The 22033-nt window shown below is 42.4% G+C and overlaps 1 protein-coding gene across 1 annotated transcript in view; it reads right to left on the bottom strand.

The window, feature by feature from the left end:
• Positions 1–7588: 7588 nt before the first annotated feature.
• Positions 7589–22033, bottom strand: part of mettl15 (methyltransferase 15, mitochondrial 12S rRNA N4-cytidine) — a 67446-nt gene continuing 53001 nt past the window's right edge. Inside the window, exons 5-6 of the mRNA XM_068322906.1 lie at positions 21049–21227; positions 7589–13421 (exon numbers count right to left, since the gene is read on the bottom strand). Coding sequence (XP_068179007.1) covers positions 13012–13421; positions 21049–21227 — 589 coding nt within the window. The 3' untranslated portion in view covers positions 7589–13011. The remainder of the gene's footprint in view (positions 13422–21048; positions 21228–22033) is intronic.

Genomic DNA, 22033 nt, shown 5'->3' on the forward strand with positions numbered 1-22033 from the left:
GGAAAGTGTTTATACCACAAAATTGAGCCACAGATCCTCAATGAAGTATTTTTTTCTCCATCGGAGAAGACTTGGAAAAATAAACATCCCCAGATGTGGCCAACCTTCCAAAGATTCACGTCTATCTTCTACCTGCAGGTTTGTCAGCAGTAGATTAGATTATGTCCTTCATATCTTCCTACAGTCCTGAGATGTGTTCCAACTGGAAATTAGCGAAATCAATTTATGGATGGATCCAAGTCTAAAATAATAGCATTGTTGTTCAGTAGATTATCTATTATCTAAGCTTAGTTTCCATGGTGATTGAGTGCAGTCGCTCTGTACTATTTTCTTCATTTGTTATAATGAGGAAATGAGTGTCCTTGCTCCTTTAATGACTTCTCTCACAGCAGGTTAAGTCATGATGACACATTGAACTGGATTGATCTGGATTGAATTGGAGTGAAAAGCCACTGCTGTCTGTAGGATTGACATGGAGGATTGCACTTGATTCTGACGTTATAACTCATACAATTTTCACCATGCTCATATACTCCGTCTGCATCGTTACTCAACTTCCTACTTCCTGTTTGCCGTTTCCTGTTGGCGCTAACAGTTTACCTTTCAAAATAAAAGCATCACAATCTTTCTTACGATAATTAAACAAAAATAAAACACATTTTAACAATCTTAATACAGTTTAACAAATTCAGGACAGAACATTCCCCGTATGGCATTTAATGATGCCACTTGAGATTTAACTGTCCATACTTGAACTGTGACGTCCGCTTGGCAGTAGCAAGACAACATCAGAGATAAGCCTCAAGAATGTTTTTACTTTGTCTTGCAATGTTGTTCTGACCTAGATTTTGCAGACCTGTCCATCGCTGCTTGGAAGGGTTGATGTGACAAGACTCATTTTGAGGTGGTTGATCCTGTTTAAGTAGGACTATGTCTCCTGCCTGCAAATTCCGGAATACTGTGTTCCACTTGCGCCTTGGCTGGAGAGAGTGAAGGTATTTGTTTCTCCACATTTGGTTTCTCAATACCATAATTCATTTGTTAGGACCTGCACCCTTTTCCACTGACACTTAAGAAGATCCTTGTCATTGAAGCTGCCAACTGGAGCAGGTACACCTGGCTTTTGAGTTAAGAGCATGGCAGGCGTTAGCAGCACTGGAGAGGAGGGATCCGAGGAAACAGGGACTAGAGGCCTTGCGTTGATGATAGCAGATACCTCCGCCATCAAGGTACAGAGCACATCATGAGTCAGGTGAGTATGCATGGAGTCAAGAATCTTTCAGGTTACATCAATCAGACCTTCCCAGGCTCCTCACATGTGGGATGCATGAGGAGGGTTGAATTCCCATGTACAACCGCTCTCGTGAAGGAGCTTGGATTGGCTAAGATTACCTCGCTCCATGTCCAATTCAGAGCCGGCTCCAACAAAGTTTGTCCCTCTATCTGATCTCAACTGCTTAGCTGGCCCCCCTACTGCAAAGAACCTGCGCAAGGCGTTGATGCAACTGGCAGTGTCCATGGACTCTATAACCTCTACATGTACAGCCCCTGTACTCATGCATATGAAAAGAATGGCCCACCTCTTGCTTTGAGCTGCTCCACCTCTTAGGCGACGGGTGGCCACATTCCATGGACCAAAATCATCCACGCCCACATACGTGAATGGTGGGGATGAGCTCAGATGTTCCAGAAGGACATCAGCATCTTTTGAGTCTTGAGTTTTCCTTTCAATTTGCGGCATGTGACCCGGTGATGCAAACCTGAATCTATCAATCTCTTGCCAGCAAAAATCCACAAGCCAGCAGCCCTAACTGCCCCTCCGTGAATTGTCTCCCCTGGTGTTTCACTTATAGGTGGTAATGAACAGCCATTATTCTTGTGACATGGCTTTGTTTTGGGAGAATAATGGGGGTTTTTAACTCCTGGTTATCTGATGCATGTCTCAGGCTTCCAACCGTATGCAAGAGACCATCACACATGAATGGGTCGAGATCCAAAATCACACTTGATCTTGGGATTGGTCTATCCTCTTGAAGTGCAGCATACTCCTCTGGATAAGTATCCCATACTTTATTATGACCAGCTATGCAACTTCCAGCTATTCTGGAGTGCAAGGTTTATTGCACCAATGCTACCCTTTACATTGATGAATCGGATCTGTGTGAACGAATCTGGTGGATCAAGAAGGGAACTGCTCTCAGTAGAGACTCCCAGGTTGAACCGTTCTGAGGTAAGCTTACTTTCCTTTAAACAAGTGGCAAGAGTGGTCAGCTGCTGTCTAACATCCACATTTGTTTCAGGGTCCACTAGCTCAAATGACTCATGTGTCTCAGTCTGGAGTGGTTTATGAAGGAACTCTGGTCCTGTGAACCATATGGTGTCTGTGAGCTGTGATGCAGGTACTGACCTGTTGGCCAAATCGTCTGGATTATGTTCTGTAGGCATGTAATGCCACTGCTGTGCAGAGGTAGTCCGACGTATACAGCTAACACGATTGTGCACATAAACAAAGAATCGAATGGCGTTGTTATGAATGTATCCAAGGACAACTTTGCTATCACAGAAAAACTTCACAGGTTCTGGCTTGAGGTCAAGCTTGAGCATCTTACTCGGCCATCTCAACAGCCAGTATGGCTCCACAAAGTTCGAGGCGTGAGATAGTGGGTTCTATTTGGGGGTGCTACCTTAGCATTCCCGAGCACAAAACCAACTATATGCCCATCTGTGGAGATGACTTTCAGGTGTGCTACTGCTCCTATGGCCCAGTTACAGGCACAGAGCACAAACACAGCTCAGTGTGTGTAGAACTGGAGAGGGGCTGATGCATATATGGGTGAGGAAGATAGAGACTGCTTGGATCCTGTAGTGATTCTTTCGATTTCTCTCACTTGATAAACTTCTCTGCAGAGTTTTGTGTCCCGACCTGAATGTCAACAGAAAGTTCCCTGAGCAATGCTCATTCTCAGATGGTCAATGGAGACACCAAGCCCGATGAGTCAAAGAGACCGTTGACTGTGGATAGCACTCCACATTGGGTGAATGGCTTGTTGCTGACTACTACTCTCAATGTAAAGGTGTCAGAGTTAAGAATAAGATGAGGTTCCTTTGGATAGGAAGAGCTTCTTCATCAAGGCCTTAGTCTTTGAGGCCTGCTGCCAGATCTCCAGGTGTAAAGGCTTGCATTACTGTGACACTATTTGAGGCCATTTTATGCAGTTTCAGATTTGATTTTGCCAGTAAAGCTTGAGTATGTTCAAGGAGATCAACTGCCTCAGTCTCAGATGGAAGGGAAATGGGCCTGTCATCCACGGCAAAGTGTCTGTCGACAAAGCAGTGTGTGTCAGATCCATACTCCTGTTCACCTGCTTGGGCTGCTCTTCAAAGGCCATACATAGCGACTGCAGGTGAGGGACTGCTCCCAAACATGTGTACTCACATTCAGCACTTTGCTATTTCTTTGGACAGGTCGTTATCCTTGTGCCAGAGGAATCTTAAGAAGTTTCGGTGGTCATTTCTCACCAATAAACCATAGAACATTTGTTGGATGTCAGTTGTTAGTGCAATATCGTCCTTCCTAAACCTAGCCAATACTGTGTAGGGAATTGTTTAGGTCAGTGCCTCAAAGTAAGAAGACACCCTCTTCTTGGGAACTCGAGTCAAGCACTACTTGTATTTGGCTTTGCTTTTGCAGATGGTACACCCAAAAAATAGGTAAGTACCAGCATTCCTCCTTTTCGTGGAAAGGGGGTCCTTCTTCTGTGTGTCTGTTTTCAACAGCTTATAATGAAGGCAACAAACTGTTCTTTATTTTGGGGATCTTTGTTTAACGTATGTTGCAAGGAATAGAGACAGGAAGGGGCATAAGTACAATTATTCGGAAGGAGTGGCCTGGGTGATTTGACCGGTAAACGTACGATCCAAATGTTTTGCTCATCTCTCTGAAACTCTGGCTGCATAATCTCAATCTCCAGAAACTTCTCATCGTCAAAAGACAAGTTAGGTTTATTATCTTCCCTCTCTCACAAATACACCTTGTCCAAGTTCAGCAGATAGAGCAGAAGCAGGATAACTCGACTGATGGGTAGGGAGGTAGTGCTTCCCACTGTAGCTTACTCTTACACAAAGTTGTGATTCTGACAAGGCATCAGAAAATGTGCACGTCCATTTTGTGGGAAATTTGTCTTGAGGACAGATACCATGGGCTAGTGGGCACGATGAATGCAAACCACCCCTACTATCACCCACCCTATGTCCAAACGCTGGGCAAAAGGGTCGTATTGAGACGCATTAATCTGCTGTCTCACCTTGTGAGCATTTATGAGATCTCTCCGGAGTAAGATTAAGATCTGGGTTTCTGGTCAATCTCTGGGATGGAAAATGCCACACACCTCCACCATTCATTGGTTAGATCTAAAAGCCAACTGCCTTTCTTCCAGTCATTTCTAATTTTTATGACATAAGGCACGAAACCGCCTCGTATGACGAAAAGCTGGAATAAATTCAGATCTTGCAAGTGAGCAATTGCTCTAATCGTCGAGGATGGCATACATTCTGACTAAGCGTTCTCTTTGGCCTTGTGGGAAAACTCGCACCAAGCATATCTTTTCACAAGATACAGTATGCTTGATTTGTTGCTCTGTGTCTGACTCTGTTGCAGTAGACACCACATGTGGAATGATATTGTCTGGACACATGGCTGTACAGTGTTGATTACTATCGCTCATTGCGTTTCAGCTCCACTGGACATTCTCTGGCCACACTGAGTAGTAGAACAGCACCTGAAACATTGGCTTTTAAAGAGAAAATCTGTTGTTGCAAGGCAAAAAAACTACTATTTTTTGCGTTCTATGAGTGGCTTCATAATAAACCTCATCTCTAAAGGGTGAGGTTTATTATGAAGTTGTGCTGTCAGGCGATTAAAGAAATTATGTAATTAATTACAGGATTTGTAATTAATTAATCTAATTAATCGCATTTTAATCTCATGCCTGCTAAAGGCCCCCAAATACAGAATTTGAATTCTAGGACATTACTAAATTGTAGTGCATGACTAATCAATGGAATACACCAGGAAGAAAAGATTTTTCACGCTCCGATGGACATCCTGGCGGGAGCGGGACTCAAGCCACCGACGGCTGGGTGATCCGTCATGAAGATGATTGCTCTACCGCTGAGCCACTGCCGCCCCAATAGTCCCGCGTTTATTCTTTTTATAAATAAACTTTCCGCCCAAAGGTCCGAGTGGGCTTGCCTTGCTCTCCCTGTGTCGCGTCCATCGCTGTTGTCAGTCACCCTGCTTTCGACTAGTGGCGCAGGTATGAAGTGAGGTGCCACTGCAGCCTACGGGTCCCTCAATGTGCCAAATTTAAAATGCTTGCGCATTGACTTGCCACTCACGATTAATTGCGTTAATTTTTATAGCACGTTAATTTGCGGCGTAATTAATCTAATTAACACGTTAAACTGACAGCCCTATTATGAAATGGACAGTGCTTAAATTAATTAGTACCATTTTCTTGTTTGGCACAGCTTTCTGTGCTATCAGCAATTGAATCTGCAATTCCTGACATATCTGTCTTATGTACAGATATACTGTAGCTGTCTTCACACCATTATACTTACCTGTGGGCCTTTCATTGCGGTATTGACTGCATTTGATATTTAGAAAAATGAAACTGGGATTATTTCCGGCTTTTGCCTGTCATCTAACAAAGTCGGCGGAGAAGGAGACAGGAGGAAAGGAAGCCCTATGTTCCTCTTTGAAATGTGAACCGACAGGCAGCCATTTTTCTTGTAAGCTGAATGGCAGCTTTTCGACAATGAGTTTAATTCTTCGTGGTGTGTCAAGATAGCTCAATCCAGGTAGGTATCTGTCTTCTTTGGCTGAGAGTAGTTCTAAGAGCAACACCACAAAGTTCTCTTAACATTATCTTCTGGAGTCTTCTTCTTTTCCTTTCAGCTTTTCCCTTCAGGGGTCGCCACAGCGAATCAATTGCCTCCATCTAACCCTGTCTTCTGCATCCTCTTCTCTCACACCAACTACCTTCTTGTCCTCTTTCACCAAATCCATAAACCTTCTCTTTGGTCTTCCTCTAGGCCTCCTGCCTGGCAGTTTAAAATTCAGCATCCTTCTACCAATATAGAAGGAGGGTTGGCAATGTGGACAGCCCTAGCCATTTTACAAGCAGATACAACTCCTCGCTGGCTGTTATTCTAAGTCTTGAGTGGCATTAAGGAAGAAGGACTCCTTACGAGCGAGGCACTTAGTAAAGTCTATTATGTTACTAGCTGGAGCACTGGGAGAATTCTGTGTGTTATTTCTTGAAGGATAATTTGGATAGCTTACACATCTGAATGAAGAGGGGCCCTGCTCCTGATAGGTTCTAGAGGCAGACTGGAGTTTCTGTGGATGTGCGCTGGGAGGCTGAAAGTGAGAATCTGGATAGTGAAGTAGATGTGTCTGTTGCTCAGGTACTGCTAAGTACTTTCTTTTAGCTGTGTATCTTTTGCTGGTTTGACATCATAGTAGTATGCAGGGGTTACTTTGCAAACTTCCCGATTTATCGATGATGCCGTCTCTGAGGAGAGGCTCTATCTGGGAGTTTAAAACTGGTTTAAAGGTGACTTCTGCTTGATGTTCCAGAAACGGAACATCTTCCAGAACTTCCTCTTCCAGAACTCCGAGTTCTGCTTCTGGCATAGCCTTTTCCAAATCCAATTTAGCTTTCTGTTTCTTCACTTCCAAACCTTGTTTTAATGGAGCCTTTTCCACATCCAATTTTAGCTTTCGGTTTTTTCAATTCTAACTCCTTTTTTGCGAATGTGACCCCTGTATGAGCAGCCCCAGCTCTGGCTCTAGCTTTAGCAGCAGTGCTTGCTACTGAAGACTTAGAAGAAGAGGCGGGCTTGGACCTGTGCAGTGATCAACTGACTAAGGATGCTCTTTCGTCTTCTTTCTCCTGGTCCTCCATGACTGCGGTGTATGAATCCTTCTAATGTTATGGCTTTTCACTGTACTGTTCTCTTCATGTGTTATATTTCCAAAGTGTTAACATGAATAAACAGCCAGCCAAACTCCTTTAATGACTTCTCTCACAGCAGGTTAAGTCACTAAGACACATTGAACTGCACTGATTGAGGTGGAGTGAAAAGCTTTCTGAAGGATTGGCATGGAGGATTGCACTTGATTCTGACGTTGTAACCCCTACGATCGTCATCATGCTCATTTACTCCATTTGCAGTGTTCCTCTACTTCCTACTTCCTGTTTGCCATTTCCTGTTGGTGCTAACTTTTTAACCCTTCAAAATAAAAGCATTGTGTTCTTCCTAACAATAATAAAACAACAATAAAACACATTTTAACAATCTTAATACAGATGAAAAAACTCAGGGTAGAACATGCTCATAGCAGTGATTTATGATCACCGATGCTCCTGCATTGTATTCTCCACCATCTAGTCAAAAATGTCAGTTTTATATTTGAATTAAACTGAACAATGTTTCACCAAACAATCGGGGGACAACTGCAAACAGCAGATTCTGCTGGACTTACACCCATCATCCACTCCAGTACTGGATATACTGTAGAACTGCCCTGCTACTGAGGCTCTTAATAAATAAATGCAAAATATTTAACAGATGAAATTATCATGTGAGCATGTTTAATCTGTTGAAAATGACACAATAAAAGTGGGAAATGTGATGACAAAATATCCTGCAGCACATCTGTAACTGCATTTTTCAAAAGCAGGGCAAAAATACTCATTATAGAAGCAGCAGGAAGACAACGATAGTTTTAAAATGTCGCGGATTATAAATATTAAGTCAAGGAAAATTGAGGTACAAGAAATTTGCATTTCAGAGTATTCCACTGATTTAGCCTGGCAGCCCCCACAAAGAACAGTCAAACAAGAAAAGGAACAAAATCGGTGCAGCATAAATAGACACATTACTGTTGTTCAAGCCACGCATTTGTCTTTGTTGAATCAAGGCTTCTACATTACAATGCAACTTGAGTGCCCACACTTCTGTCAGAGACGAGGCGGGTGTGTAATGCTAGTAACGGCTAATGTAGACTAACCTTGAGCTTCTCGCCTTCAGCAGAAATGAGGAGGGATGATCACTGTGTGACCTTTACCACATGTAATGCAATGTAAGCACATGACTCATTAAAATCAAGAATACATTTACATTTTACAGTCATCAGGCAAAATATTCCTTTAAATGAAGTCCTGCGAACCTCAATCCATGCTGATGGTTGGATGATGTTCAGACAAACACAAACATAAAATACCGACTTTATAAATGACTGCTTGAAAATATCAAAAATAAACTCTCTGAAATTACTGAGGAAATAGTCTCTTGGAAACTTGTACATCTCTGGAGTCTTTATTCACTTCTATTTATAGGGACACCTCATCCATTAGTGCAAAATGATTTTGTGAGTATTGCTCTTCACCTTCGCCACATCCTGAGACATAGTTAAGACAATTTCAAAATTTTTATACCAGTGGTTCGAGCCCAAAGGTTGGCATGAAAAGAGAATTCTACAGAAACTGTGATAGCGGTTGATTTTTATTGAGTGCATTAATTCAATAATAAAAAAAAACCCCTGCAAATTCCAGGAGACAAATATTTTTGCTGATGTTACCTAGGTTAACATTTCCTCAAATGTGGTTACACATAATAATGGTCTGGGTTTTATTAAAGGGACCACAAATCACTGATGGTTGGGAATAAATCCAAAGAGTTTATTTATGCTGCATGTTGGCCTCATTTTCTGTGACCCTAGAAATGTATCTCATCTTAAAAAAACAATCCAAAAAGTCTCACTGAGAAATTTTTCTATTTTTTATCCCGGGAAGGTGATTCTTGGCAATTTATTCATAACAGTAAGAAATACATCTCAAGTTACAAACCGTTTAGCTTTCATGGATAGTGACTTGCATTAATAGATGTCCGCTGATGTCTTAAAGGCAAGGACATTTAAACTCACCCAATGCATCGTCTTATTCTAGATGAAACAACATAGATTTTAAGACATGGTTTAATGTTACTTATGCCATTTAGTTTCCACAGTAACGAGAGGGGTAAATTTAGAGTTTTCTAAACTGACACTGAAGAAAGAAGTGTTAATAATCTGGAGGAAGCAATTACAATTAAAGTCAAACAGTACAGATCAAAACACCTCATCTACTTACAGTTGAAGGTGAGAGAATGCTCAAGAACAACCACCCAGCTCATTCAGCACCACTTCCGACACTTGAGTCATTCAGCATTTAGTAACATTACTGATTCACGTGGTACAGTAGAGGTTACACTTCAGCTAATCATCAAGGGAGGTTCAGGGGGAATTCAGACGTCAATGAAAAAATATATCTTTAGATTGAGCTATTTAGACTGCAAAGTAGTGGTAGGCGAGAATGTAGCCAAACAGCATAAGATGGTGGTGTGCAGGATGACTCTGGTGCTGAGGAAGATGAAAAGGGCAAAGGCAGAGCAGACGATGAAATGGTGGAAGCTAAAAAAGGAAGAGTGTTGCATGACTTTTAGGAAGGAGTTAAGACAGGCTCTGGGTGGCAAGGAGGTGCTTCCAGATGACTGGACAAATACAGCTAATGTGATCAGGGAGACAGGTAGGAGAGTACTTGGTGTGTCATCTGGAAGGAAAGTAGATAAGGAGACTTGATGGTGGAATGAGGAGGTACAGGAGTGTATACAGAGAAAGAGGTTAGCCAAGAGGAAGCTGGACACTGAGAGGACTGAGGAGAGTAGACAGGAGTACAGGGAGATGCAGCATAAGGTGAAGGTAGAGGTAGCAAAGGCCAAACAAGAAGCTTATGATGACTTGTATGCTAGGTTGGACAGTAAGGAGGGAGAGACTGATCTATACAGGCTGGCAAGACAGAGACAGAGATGGGAAGGACGTGCAGCAGGTTAGGGTGATTAAGGATAGGGACGGAAGTCTATTGACAGGTGCCAGTAGTGTGATGGGAAGATGGAAAGAGTACTTTGAAGAGTTGATGAATGTGGAAAATGAGAGAGAACAAAGACTAGAAGAGGTGACTGTTGTGGACCAGGAAGTAGCAAAGATTAGTCAGGATGAAGTGAGGAGGGCACTGAAGAGGATGAAGAGTGGAAAGGCAGTTGGTCCCGATGATATACCTGTAGAAGTTTGGAAGTGTCTAGGAGAGGTGGAGTAGAGTTTCTGACTGGGTTGTTCAACAGGATCTTGAGATAGTGAGATGATGCCTGAGGAATGGAGGAGAAGTGTGCTGGTGCCCATTTTTAAGAACAAGGGAAATGTGCAGAGTTGTGGCAACTACAGAGGAATAAAGCTGATGAGCCATACAATGAAGTTATGGGAAAGAGTAGTGGAAGCTAGACTAAGGGCAGAAGTGTACATTTGTGAGCAGCAGTATGGTTTCATGCCAAAAAAAGAGTACTACAGATGTAGTATTTGCTTTGAGGATGTTGATAGAGAAGTACAGAGAAGGCCAGAGGGAGCTGCATTGTGTTTTTGTAGATCTGGAGAAAGCTTATGACAGGGTGCCCAGAGAGGAACTGTGGTATTGTATGAAGAAGTCTGGAGTGGCAGAGAAGTATGTTAGAGCGGTGCAGGAAATGTATGAAGACTGTAAGACAGTGGTGAGGTGTGCTGTAGGTGTGACAGAGGAGTTCAAGGTGGGGGTGGGATCAGCAGGGATCAGCTCTGAGTCCCTTCTTGTTCGCTACGGTGATGGACAGGTTGACAAGAGGTTAGACAGGAATCTCCATGGACTATGATGTTTGCAGACGACATTGCGATCTGCAGTGAGAGCAGAGAAGAGGTGGACGAGAAGCTAGAGAGGTGGAGGTCTGTCCTGGAGAGGAACGAAGGTTAGTCGCAGTAAGACAGAGTACATGTGTGTGAATGAGAGGGACCCAAGTGGAAGAGTGAGGTTACAGGGAGAAGAGATCAAGAAGGTCGAGGGTTTTAAGTACTTAGGGTCACAGTCCAGAGCAATGGAGAGTCTGGAAAAGAGGTGAAGAAGCGTGTACAGGCAGGATTGAATGGATGGAGAAAAGTGTCAGGTGTGATGTGTGATAGAAGAGTTTCAGCTAAAATGAAAGGAAAGGTGTACAAAACTGTGGTGAGACCAGCGATGTTGTTTGGTCTAGAGACAGTGTCACTGAGGAAAAGACAGGAGACAGAGCTGGAGGTAGCAGAGATGAAGATGCTGAGGTTCTCTTTGGGAGTGACCAGGAAGGATAGGATCAGGATTGAGTACATCAGAGGGACAGCACATGTTAGAGGTTTTGGAGATAAAGTCAGAGAGGCCAGACTGAGATGGTTTGGACATGTCCAGAGGAGAGATAGTGAATATATTGGTAGAAGGATGCTGAGTTTTGAACTGCCAGGCAGGAGGCCTAGAGGAAGACCAAAGAGGAGGTTTATGGATGTAGTGAAAGAGGACATGAAGGTAGTTGGTGTGAGAGAAGAGGATGCAAAGAACAATGCTAGATGGAGGCAATTGATTCGCTGTGGCGACCCCTCAAGGGAAAAGCCAAAAGGAAAAGAAGAAGATCTCTCAATATACTATTCAACATTAGCAATGAGAAGAAATTCAAACACTGAAAGAGAAGCTAGAAATAGAAGCTGTAACATCTGCACTGTTGAAAAGACTTCTATGTTAAGGATTCAATAGCTGTTGGACAAATAATACATCCATTTAAAACCAAAGAGTGTAAGGTAAATTTGGAGTTTGTGTCTTTTAGAATAAAACTGAAAACAAGTCAAAAGTCACACCATTTTATTTGTGTTGTATGGCATTTTTCAACTTAAAGCCAATAGAAAATTCAGCATCCAACATGTTGACATGTCTGTTTTATAAAAAGCAACAAAAAGACCAGGTAAAAGGGAAAATAAGAATGTCGCCATTTCCGTGACGAGGCATTAGTCTGACGCAATTCAACCGGTTGGGTTACAGAGGATCTGATGTACGACAAACATGGCAAAATGTAAGAGGAGCATGAGTAATCACCATCCGCATCGTCTACCAGCAGCTCGTCGCCGGTAGACGATGCGGATGTTGATTAGTCATGCCTGAGCCAAGCTGCTGGTAGACGATGTTCAATAATTATTCATGCCTGGATCAAGACAGACCACGCTGTTACAGCCATGGACTCCTTTGAATTGTTCCAGAAACTAGGTGCAGGAGCTAAACTTGACTTGAAGAGGTGTGGTCAAGATGGAGCCCGGTTCAAGATTGTTAGATCACAGGGAGTGGACGAGTCCTCAAATTCTCTGATGAGAACAGCTGTTCAAGGATGAGGATAGACAGATACATGATTTGGGAAGAAAAAGTGGGGGCTCTGGTTAAGGAGGCACAAGGAAGAAAATGGATGCGGAGTCAGGCGTAAGGGAAAAAAGACGAAAAAGGTCCTAGATATATAACCATACAGAGCAATGAATAAAGTTTTTGTAACCAAAAAAAAAGTAAGAGGAGCAAAAGTCGGTCAAACCAAATGCTGAAAATAAAACATATGGTATCAGTGAAGAGTTAGTTTCCCGTTCAAGTGACGGGGAAGAATATATAATTATTATTATGTAAATATACTGCAGTATTTCATCATACCATTATTTTTGGAACACCTGCAGTCTTGTGTTAGTTTTAACCTCCCTCCACTCCTGAAGTTTTGGAAATAGTTCATCATTCATGTGTTTATCAGATAAAAAAGTCCATGTCACCAGCTTTAAGAGTCACTTCAGTTTAATACATTCTGGGAAAGTCCCGTTGTCACTTCTTTCACTGCCAACGAAAACAAAGAAAACACAAGTTTGTTCGGCTCCCGCCAGCGAGCATCATGTAACACACGTTCACGCGACGCCGTGCAGGTCCCCAACCAACCCGTTGGAGTCACTAAAGCACTAGTACGTACAAAGACAACAAAATATATATAAACTCTTCTTTGTCAAATGGAAAAAGGTTCAAAATATTCGATGGAAAGAGAATATCTGTTTTCTCATAATCAACATCTCAGTGCTGCCCTGAGTTTTGCCGAGCGTCCTCGTGGGTTATCCGCCACGTCGTCCTTCTGTGGGGTGATGACCTTCTTTTTCAGCAGGCGCCAATGGACATTTTCTTCACCCTGTTTTTTCTTCCTGGTGCCTTGCTTCCTTGGGCTGAAGTGATCTAGCTTAGACAAGTCTTCTCCTCGGAGGAAACGTTTGAAGAGCCTGTCTTCCAGGGAATGAAAGCTGATCACACATAGACGTCCTCCGGGTCTGAGTGCAACCTGGGCAGCACGTAGGCCGGCATGGAGTTCATTCAGCTCGTCGTTCACGAAAATACGCAGAGCTTGGAAAGTCTTAGTGGCCACGTGTGCAGATCGGTGGAGACGATCTTTCCGTGCATAGATGGCAGCAGCAGGAAACGATCCTGGAAACACGGAAAGTGAGTGAGTGGATTGGATTGTTAGTCTAATGCACAACAATACTGTAAATAGAGCACGCAAACTGAAAGACCAAATTACATGAGACACAAACTTTTAGGGTCTCTACAAGGCATCTGTACTGCCCAACCCCCACACCAGGGACAAACATCTGTAGCACCTTGCAGAACTTTTTGATGTTATGACCTGCTGCAAACCTGAGACCAGGTTCTGGCCATAATCTTGAGGAATCTTATCCAAGTACTCATGAGAAAAGACCTTTCGTTTGGCAGTATTTCCGGATTTATGTCCTGCAATCACTTTCTTCAAGTTACACCAGAAAATGTCTATGGCATTCAAATCAGACAGTTGTGATGGTGACTCTAGCCATGCCCAGACTTCTTCTGAAATCAAGCTTTGGTGGGCTTTGAGATCAGTCTGGAGTCTGTGTCCAGAGGATAAACTTTCAGATTCTGGGATCTCATGATACTTGACAGAATCCATCTCATCCTGTACACCCTGCAGTTCTCCAGGCAAAACAAAGACGCCCCATCCTATAACCGAACCATCATGTTTCAGTGTATGCAGAGTGTATGCTTCATTCTTTTTCCTCCAGACATGATGTTGATGAATGGACCCAAAAATTTACAGCTTTTTAGAATTCTGAAATTCATTTGTTGAATTAACACTGTACGTTACAGTTGTCTTTAGATTGGTAATGTGGAGAATTTTAAGTTAAAAACTATTAGTAAGTAGTGCATTCATACAATTATATAAACAAGCAACACAATGCAGGTGCAGCCATACTGGATTTTTCCCCCCATTCATCACTGAGAAGGAATAACTGGCTTCCTCTAACAATTTCACTTGTCACCCTCACTTCCAACAGTTCTGACACAAATCTGACACAAAATGTCAGATTCTTGAATTTCCATCCAGTTTGAGACAGGAGGTGGGATCCACCTCTCATTCAGCAAAGGCTGTTTGTCTATATTTTTGTTTACCTGTTGCATAAAATAGACACCGCTGTAGAATACCCATGATGCTAGCTGGGTTGCTGCCGTCAGCTAAAATAGCTAGCCATTTCAGCTAACACACTGTATGCTAAGAATCATCTTGGGTATTTTCTCTCTAGCTTCTCTCTTTTTGCTCCATCATGGCAGTAGATGTTGCTATGGCAACAGCATTTTAAGATGGAAATTCTTTCACCTTATAAACTGTACAGTTTATAAACTGTACCTTGATAATTCCAAGGAATTACTTCTTCTTCTTCTCCTTTTGGCCTTTCCCTTCAGGAGTCGCCACAGCGAATCCGTTCCCTCTATCTAACACTCTCTTCTGCATCCTCTTCTCTCACACCAACTACCTTCATGTCCTCTTTCACTACATCCATAAACCTCCTCTTTGGTCTTCCTCTAGGCCTCCTGCCTGGCAGTTCAAAACTCAGCATCCTTCTACCAATATATTCACTATCTCTCCTCTGGACATGTCCAAACCATCTCAGTCTGGCCTCTCTGACTTTATCTCCAAAACCTCTAACATGTGCTGTCCCTCTGATGTACTCATTCCTGATCCTATCCTATCCTGATCACTCCCAAGGAGAACCTCAGCATCTTCATCTCTGCTACCTCCAGCTCTGTCTCCTGTCTTTTTCTCAGTGACACTGTCTGTAGACTAAACAACATCACTGGTCTCACCACGGTTTTGTACAGCTTTCCTTTCATTTTAGCTGAAACTTTTCTATCACACATCACACCTGAAACTTTTCTCCACCTGTTCCGATTTAGGGCACATTTGGATGGCTCTGTCTGTCCGGCTCCTCCATTTCAAAGACACAAGTTCATTGTGAGTTCGAAGGGCTGTGTGACGTAAAATACATGGACATCTAAAGGACAAAAAAATGGCGACCACCCTTTATACAGTCTGTTCAGGTTTAGACTGTTGGGCCTTTATTACAGTCAGGTCCATAAATATTTGAACATGAACACTATTTTCATCTTTGTGGCCCTGTACACCACCACAATGGATTTCAAATGACACAAACAATACGTGCTTCAAGAGCAGACTCCCAGCTTTAATTTGAGGGTATTTGCATCCAAATCAAGTGAATGGTGTAGGAATTACAACATGTGCCTCCCACGTTTTAAGAGACCAAAAGTAATTGGACAATTGGCTGCTCAGCTGTTCTATGGCCAGGTGTGTGTGATTCCCTCAGTATCTCATTTACAAGCGGACAAAATGTCTAGAGTTAATTTGAAGTTTGTATTTGGAATCAGATTGCTGTCAACTCTCAATATGAGGTCCAAAGAGCTGTCACTATCAGTGAAGCAAGCCATCATTAGGCTGAAAAAGCAAAACAAATCCATCAGAGAGATAGCAAAAACATCAGGTGTGGCCAAATCAACTGTTTGGAACATTCTTAAAAAGAAAGAATGCACTGGTGAGCTCAGCAACACCAAAAGACCCGGAAGACCACGGAAAACAACTGTGGTGGACGACAAAAGAATTATTTCCCTGGTGAAAGAAAACCCCTTCAAAACAGTTGGCCAGACCAAGAACACTCTCCAGGAGGTGTCTGTGTCAAAGTCAACAATCAAGATAAGACTTCATCAGAGTGAATACAGAGGCTTCAGCATAAGATATAAACCACTGTTGAGCCTCAAAAACAGGAAGACCACATTGGAGTTTGCCAAAAAACATCTAAAAAACCCAATGCAGTTCTGGAACAACATCCCATGGACAAATGAGACAAAGATCAACTCATACCAGAATGATGGGAAGAGTATGGAAAAGGAAATATCCCACCTCATCAGTGAAGCAAGGTGGTGGTAGTGTTACGGTGTGGGCATGTATGGCTGCCAATGGAATTGGTTTCCTTATATTTATTAATGATGTGACTGCTGACAAAAGCAGTAGGATGAATTCTGAAGTGTTTTGGGCAATATCATCTGCTCATATTCAGCCAAATGCTTCAGAACTCATTGGACCTAGCTTCACAGTGCAGATGGACAATGACCTGAAACATACTGCAAAAGCAAACAAAAAGATTTTTAAGGCAAAGAAGTGGAATGTTATGGAATGGCCAAGTCAATCACCTGACCTGAATCCAATTGAGCATGCATTTCACTGGCTGAAGAGAAAACTGAAGGGAAAATGCCCCAAGAACAAGCAGGAACTGAAGACAGTTGCAGTGGAGGCCTAGCAGAGCATCACCAGGAACAGACCCAGCGTCTGGTGATGTCTCTGCATTCCAGACTTCAGGCTGTCATTGACTGCAAAGGATTTGCAACCAAATATTAAAAAGTGACAGTTTCATTTATGATTGTATGGTTTGTCCAATTTGGTCCCTTAAAAAGTGGGAGGCACATGTAGAAACAGTTGTAATTTTTTATTTATCTATTTTTAATATACTAGTTTGATCCCCGAAGGGAAATTAAGAAAGCATTGGTTCCAAGTTAACAATCTCACACTGAATGAGAAGGTTTAACCAATAATTTGATAGTGGACTTAGGCAGGAAGCAGTAGAGGAAAACCGCCAATACCACTCAGGTGGAGATGGTCTCCATGTCAACATCTCTCAGGACTGAATGTGTTCTTGCCACATCAGCACATGGGTGAACAAAGTATCTCTACCATTTCAGGAACTCTTACCTCTGTATTATAGAGAGCATTCTATCTAGGAGCAATATTACCTGGATAAAAAGCAGTACCAAACAGAACCACTTGGGTCTGAGGAGGGTGGTCCAATCAATCAAGTGAACATTCAGAGCCATCTTTAACATCCTGCAGGGTATTTACAGTAAGCAATGCAGATTAAAGGCCAAGAGGACTGTCATAGGGCCCAGTTAACCTAACAACATACTGTTCTCTCTGCTGCCCTCAGGGAGACGTTACCACTGCCTGAGGGCTAACACAAAGAGGATGAGGAGGAGGGGTTTTTTTCCCCCGAGGCCATCTGAATGCTGAACAGTCACAGTGCCAAGCCCTCCCTCCTTTAACCTACAAGTTTGGGAGAGGTGTTTTTTTACCTGCTCAGAGACAGACAGACTGAACTGACCACTCAACCTCCTTTGAGGAGATAAAAACTACAATTATAAAAACACATTAGCTTTATATAAATCTGTGTTTGCGGAAGACAACAACAACCACAACAAGACAACACAAGAACAATCAGACACATACACAGACCTAAAAACAAACTGCGATAAATAGAGATGTGAGTGATGTGGCATTTCTCTCCTCCTGCACTTAACTTCCCAAGGTGTGACTCACACTGCAATCAATACAATGCCTGGACAGCGTGGACGGGCCTAGTCTGTCCTGCCCAAGCCATATGCTCTTTCTCTAATTCATCTTTCAAAGGTCCTACAGATATATGCAGGAAGAAGAGATTATGCTGTGTACATAATGGGGATAACAAGAAGTTAAGAAGGAACCACAACACTGTGAATGTACTAGACATAATATTCAGATATAGCATTGAAAAGCTCTTGGTAGACTTTATCTTCCTGGTGTATCTCATCCATCGAACCATTATTTAATGGTTGAGGTGAGAGCGATGAAAGACCAAACTGCCTATGTGGATAACAATGCTGTTTGAGGCTTTGTTGTTTCTGGTTAAACAGGAGTGCATAGAGGAACACGACTATCACTTTGATGTAGCATAACAGATGAGATGATTTATTTGCTTGGGAATCACTCAGCTGTTGAGAATGAATCAGCCTTAAATGCTTTGTCACACAACAAAGTTGCACGGTGTACGACTCATCAAAGGTGGGATTGGAAAGTTGGCGATGTATTAATTATTTGTAGGAGCAGCTTCTGTAGCTCGTACCCCAGCTGCTGGTCCATGATGGTATCCAGGTACAATAGCACGCCAAGCTAGTTTGCTGGCTGTTGATAATTTATCAAGCCAAGTCGTTAAAACAACTGTCTAATGATGGCTTGCGTGGCACATCTGTTTGGCAAGCAGTTTATATTGTGGTAGAGCAGGTTTCTTTTATTGAAGTGGTCCAGCAGAGCAAACACATTTGTTCCTCTGTTTGCTGTTAGAATTGCTACACCAGTGATCAGGTGACATTACCTTATCAAAGCACATTGGTATAGTGTGCAGCTTTGTTTAGGTTACGTCATTTCTGTTCATCAAGTAAGAATCTACATAAAATAAACTGTTGATAAATCGTTGGAAACAGCATTCATCTGTTCCCATATTGTTAAATTTGCATCACGTTGTGTTTTTGCAAATGCATTTAAAATTGGCAGCGAGAGCACATATGCTAAAGTTGAATTAATTTGAGGAATAACCACATGTTTCACGTTTACAGTTGTTTCTCTGGGTGGAAATAAATGTGAAACAGCTTGCTGTCCATTGTAAATCAATGTATCTCAGTCCTCCCCACTGGTTACTCACAAACAACAACAACAAAAATACACAAACATTAACACATGCAGGAGATGACAAAAAAACCAGCCTCAGGGTGTCTGCATATACATCATTTTACAAAATGAAACATTTAGGTGTGAGAACAAGAAAAACACACTGTTCAATGGTGGAAGGATCTAAGAGACATGTTGGCCTGATAAGATTTGACAGTGGGACTTTTCTGTCACCTTCATGTCTATATGAAACATGTTTCTATGGTTACCTGGGTCAATTTACTAATTTTAATGCTGAATATTTTGGAGAATTTCCATTTTGCAGCTTCCTTGACTCCAATAGTACATAAAAAGCAAAACACCATCTTGTAGTTTCTTGAATAAATTTGTGTGTACACTGTGCTTATGCACTATTGGTAAAGACAAAGCAATGTCAATGTCAAGGCTGCATCCTGAAACAAGTTGCAAATGTCACTTCAATGACACTTCAACGTGTGGCTGTGGCTGTTTTTTTAGAAATTTATCTGTGATCGGTTTACATTTGTTAAACATCTCATTCCTTATAGTTCAATTTCACAAGTTCAATTTCATTGAACTTGTGAAAGGACTTTTCAAAGTGCTACCCAATAAATGATAAAGGTGAAAAGAACATAAAATGCATGACTAAAATGCCAATCAAGATAAAAAATAAGCAGATAAAAATAATGAATTTGAATAAGGTTTATAAATGTGATTCACACCCATCAGGTTAATTTATTCCTCCGATAATACACGTGAGCATCACCGTACCTTCTGCTTGGGAATACCCACTGAATGTAAATCAACTAATATGAACAACTAAAGAGGAAATTTGCCAAATAGACATCGATCCCAAATGACAACCAAATAAAGTCTCCGTTGTATTATGTATTGATAATACTCTTGTATTTGTGCTTGATCATGTGCTTTCATGTTCCTGGATGGGACGGAACAGTGGTGCAGTTGGTAGCGCTGTCGCTGCACAGCAGGGTGGTTCCGGGTTCGCGTTTCGCTCTGTGCTGAGTTTGCATGTTCTCCCCATGTCTGTGTGGGTTCTCTCCGGGTTCTCCGTCTTCCTCCCACCTCCCACAACATGCGCTTCAGGTTAATTGGCTGGTCTCAAATTGACTGTAGGTATGACTTTGCGCGTGCACCCTAAGCCAGCTGGGATAGACTCCAGCTCCCCGCAACCTGCCACAGCGGATGAAACTGATGAGTTTGTGAAAATTAATGAATCTTCCTGGATTTGTTATTGTACTTGCACAGGGACATGAGTACCTTATTTCGTTCCCTCTCATCTACAACTATGACTGGAAACACAATAAAATAACCAAATCCTTAAAAGACGTTGTCAAGGTGACAATTTCGAATAAATTTGAGGAACTGATTTGGCTCCGAAATCGTTCTGTATGGGATAAACTGTCATGAAACCTCCGACACCTGAGCTCAGTGGAAGAATCACGTACATTAAACAAGTATATGCATCAGCATCCTCCGGGATTAATAAAGTATCTATCTATCTATCTATCTATCTATCTATCTATCTATCTATCTATCTATCTATCTAGCAGGTAGACAGACAGACAGACATGATATGATATGATAGGTATGTGTGAGAGAGACTTCCCATTGGATTAAATCAGGACATCTGATTTTTTTTTTTCAATTAAATGCTGTCTGTGAATTTCTTTTCTGTTCAAAATGATTAAACAGCTGCTCACTTACTTATTCACACTTGCTCTCCCAGGGTGACACTGACGCACATCCTACTCAGTGCAAAAACTAATGAAACAACCTCTCACTCCTTCACCACCACAAATCGGGGGGCATATGCCTTAAAAAACAATCAGTGAAGATAAACTGTGCTAATCCTGGCTTTGTGCACAACTGTGTCATGTGTGTGGGCCTGTGTGGATGTTTGTGCTGGGGGTGTGTGAATATTTGGAAGTAGAGAAATGGGCAAACAGGGTTGAAAAAATACAGCACAAACAGCAAGGTGGAGGGTAACTGAGACAGGTCGCTGTATGGGAGGCTCACCTCTAGCAAAGCATTGGTCTCAACTTTAAAGGAAAGGATCCCTAACACAGGCAGGAGAGATGATTATGGCTGAGGTCGCAGTCAATGTAATTTTCAGACCGAAATGTGTCCCACTAGGAGAGGGCCTTAATAACTCCAGTCGTGTTTTATTTTCCCTTCCAGGCTCCAGGATGCGGTAAATTAACCTGGGTAGTGTTGAAGTACCTGCCACCACGCTGGCCAGCTGCTGTGTCCGAGTGATGGGGTTGACACGGCGTGCCTCTACAATGGCTGAAGCTATTTTCCTGGCATGTCTTTCTTCCCCGTATGCACTGAGGATGGAGGTAAGGGCCTGTTCATCTAAGGTATTCACAACGTCAGCAGCGGAGGACATATCGGGGTACCTACGCACAGAGAAGCGCAATTAAGATGCTTAACGTCACGGACCTGCTGACAGTGGGGAATGACAATTCTGAGCTACAGCTGGAAACCTTTATGACTGACAGTTATGAAAACAATTATTGTAAAAGCATTGAAAAAAGACACGCAGCCTGTGCAATAGCTTATGATGAGGTTGTTCTTCCCATTATGCTGACACTGGAAAGAGACTGATTATGTATACAATATTTCTGAATTCAATAAATACACGCATGTCCATGAGCAAAAAATAATAAAGGTACACATACATATCCAGTATGATCAGCCACACTGTTAAAATTGCATAATTAATAGAAAATCTCTCACCCAGCAAACAGGGCGGGGTTTTAATGGATTGTACATCCCACAGATGCTAAATCAGCCTGACTTCTGGGAAATTTGAAGGACGACTTTTTGTTATGTCTCTCCATTCATTCATGCATTACCCTGCTGAATGAGGGCGCTGCCATCAGAGACTACTGTCGCCATGCTTTGAGCTATAACAATGTGTAGGTGGTACAACCACGTGAATGAAGGTTTCCCAACTGGATATTGCCCAGAACATTACGCTGCCTTACATTCTTCCCATAGTCCTTGTACGGTCTGTTCCCGAGGTAGACAGCCCACACCCTCCAGGCCGTCTACATGATTAAAAATAAAACATGATTCATCAGACCAGGCCACCTTCTTTCACTGTTCCATGGGCCAGCTCTGACGGTCACTTGCCCATTGTAGGCTCTTGTTATGGTGGATCAGGGTGAGCGTTGGCATTGTGACCAGTCTGCAGCTAGGC

Source organism: Antennarius striatus, chromosome 1 (assembly GCF_040054535.1).
Source record: "Antennarius striatus isolate MH-2024 chromosome 1, ASM4005453v1, whole genome shotgun sequence".
NCBI classification, from domain to species: Eukaryota; Metazoa; Chordata; class Actinopteri; order Lophiiformes; family Antennariidae; genus Antennarius; species Antennarius striatus.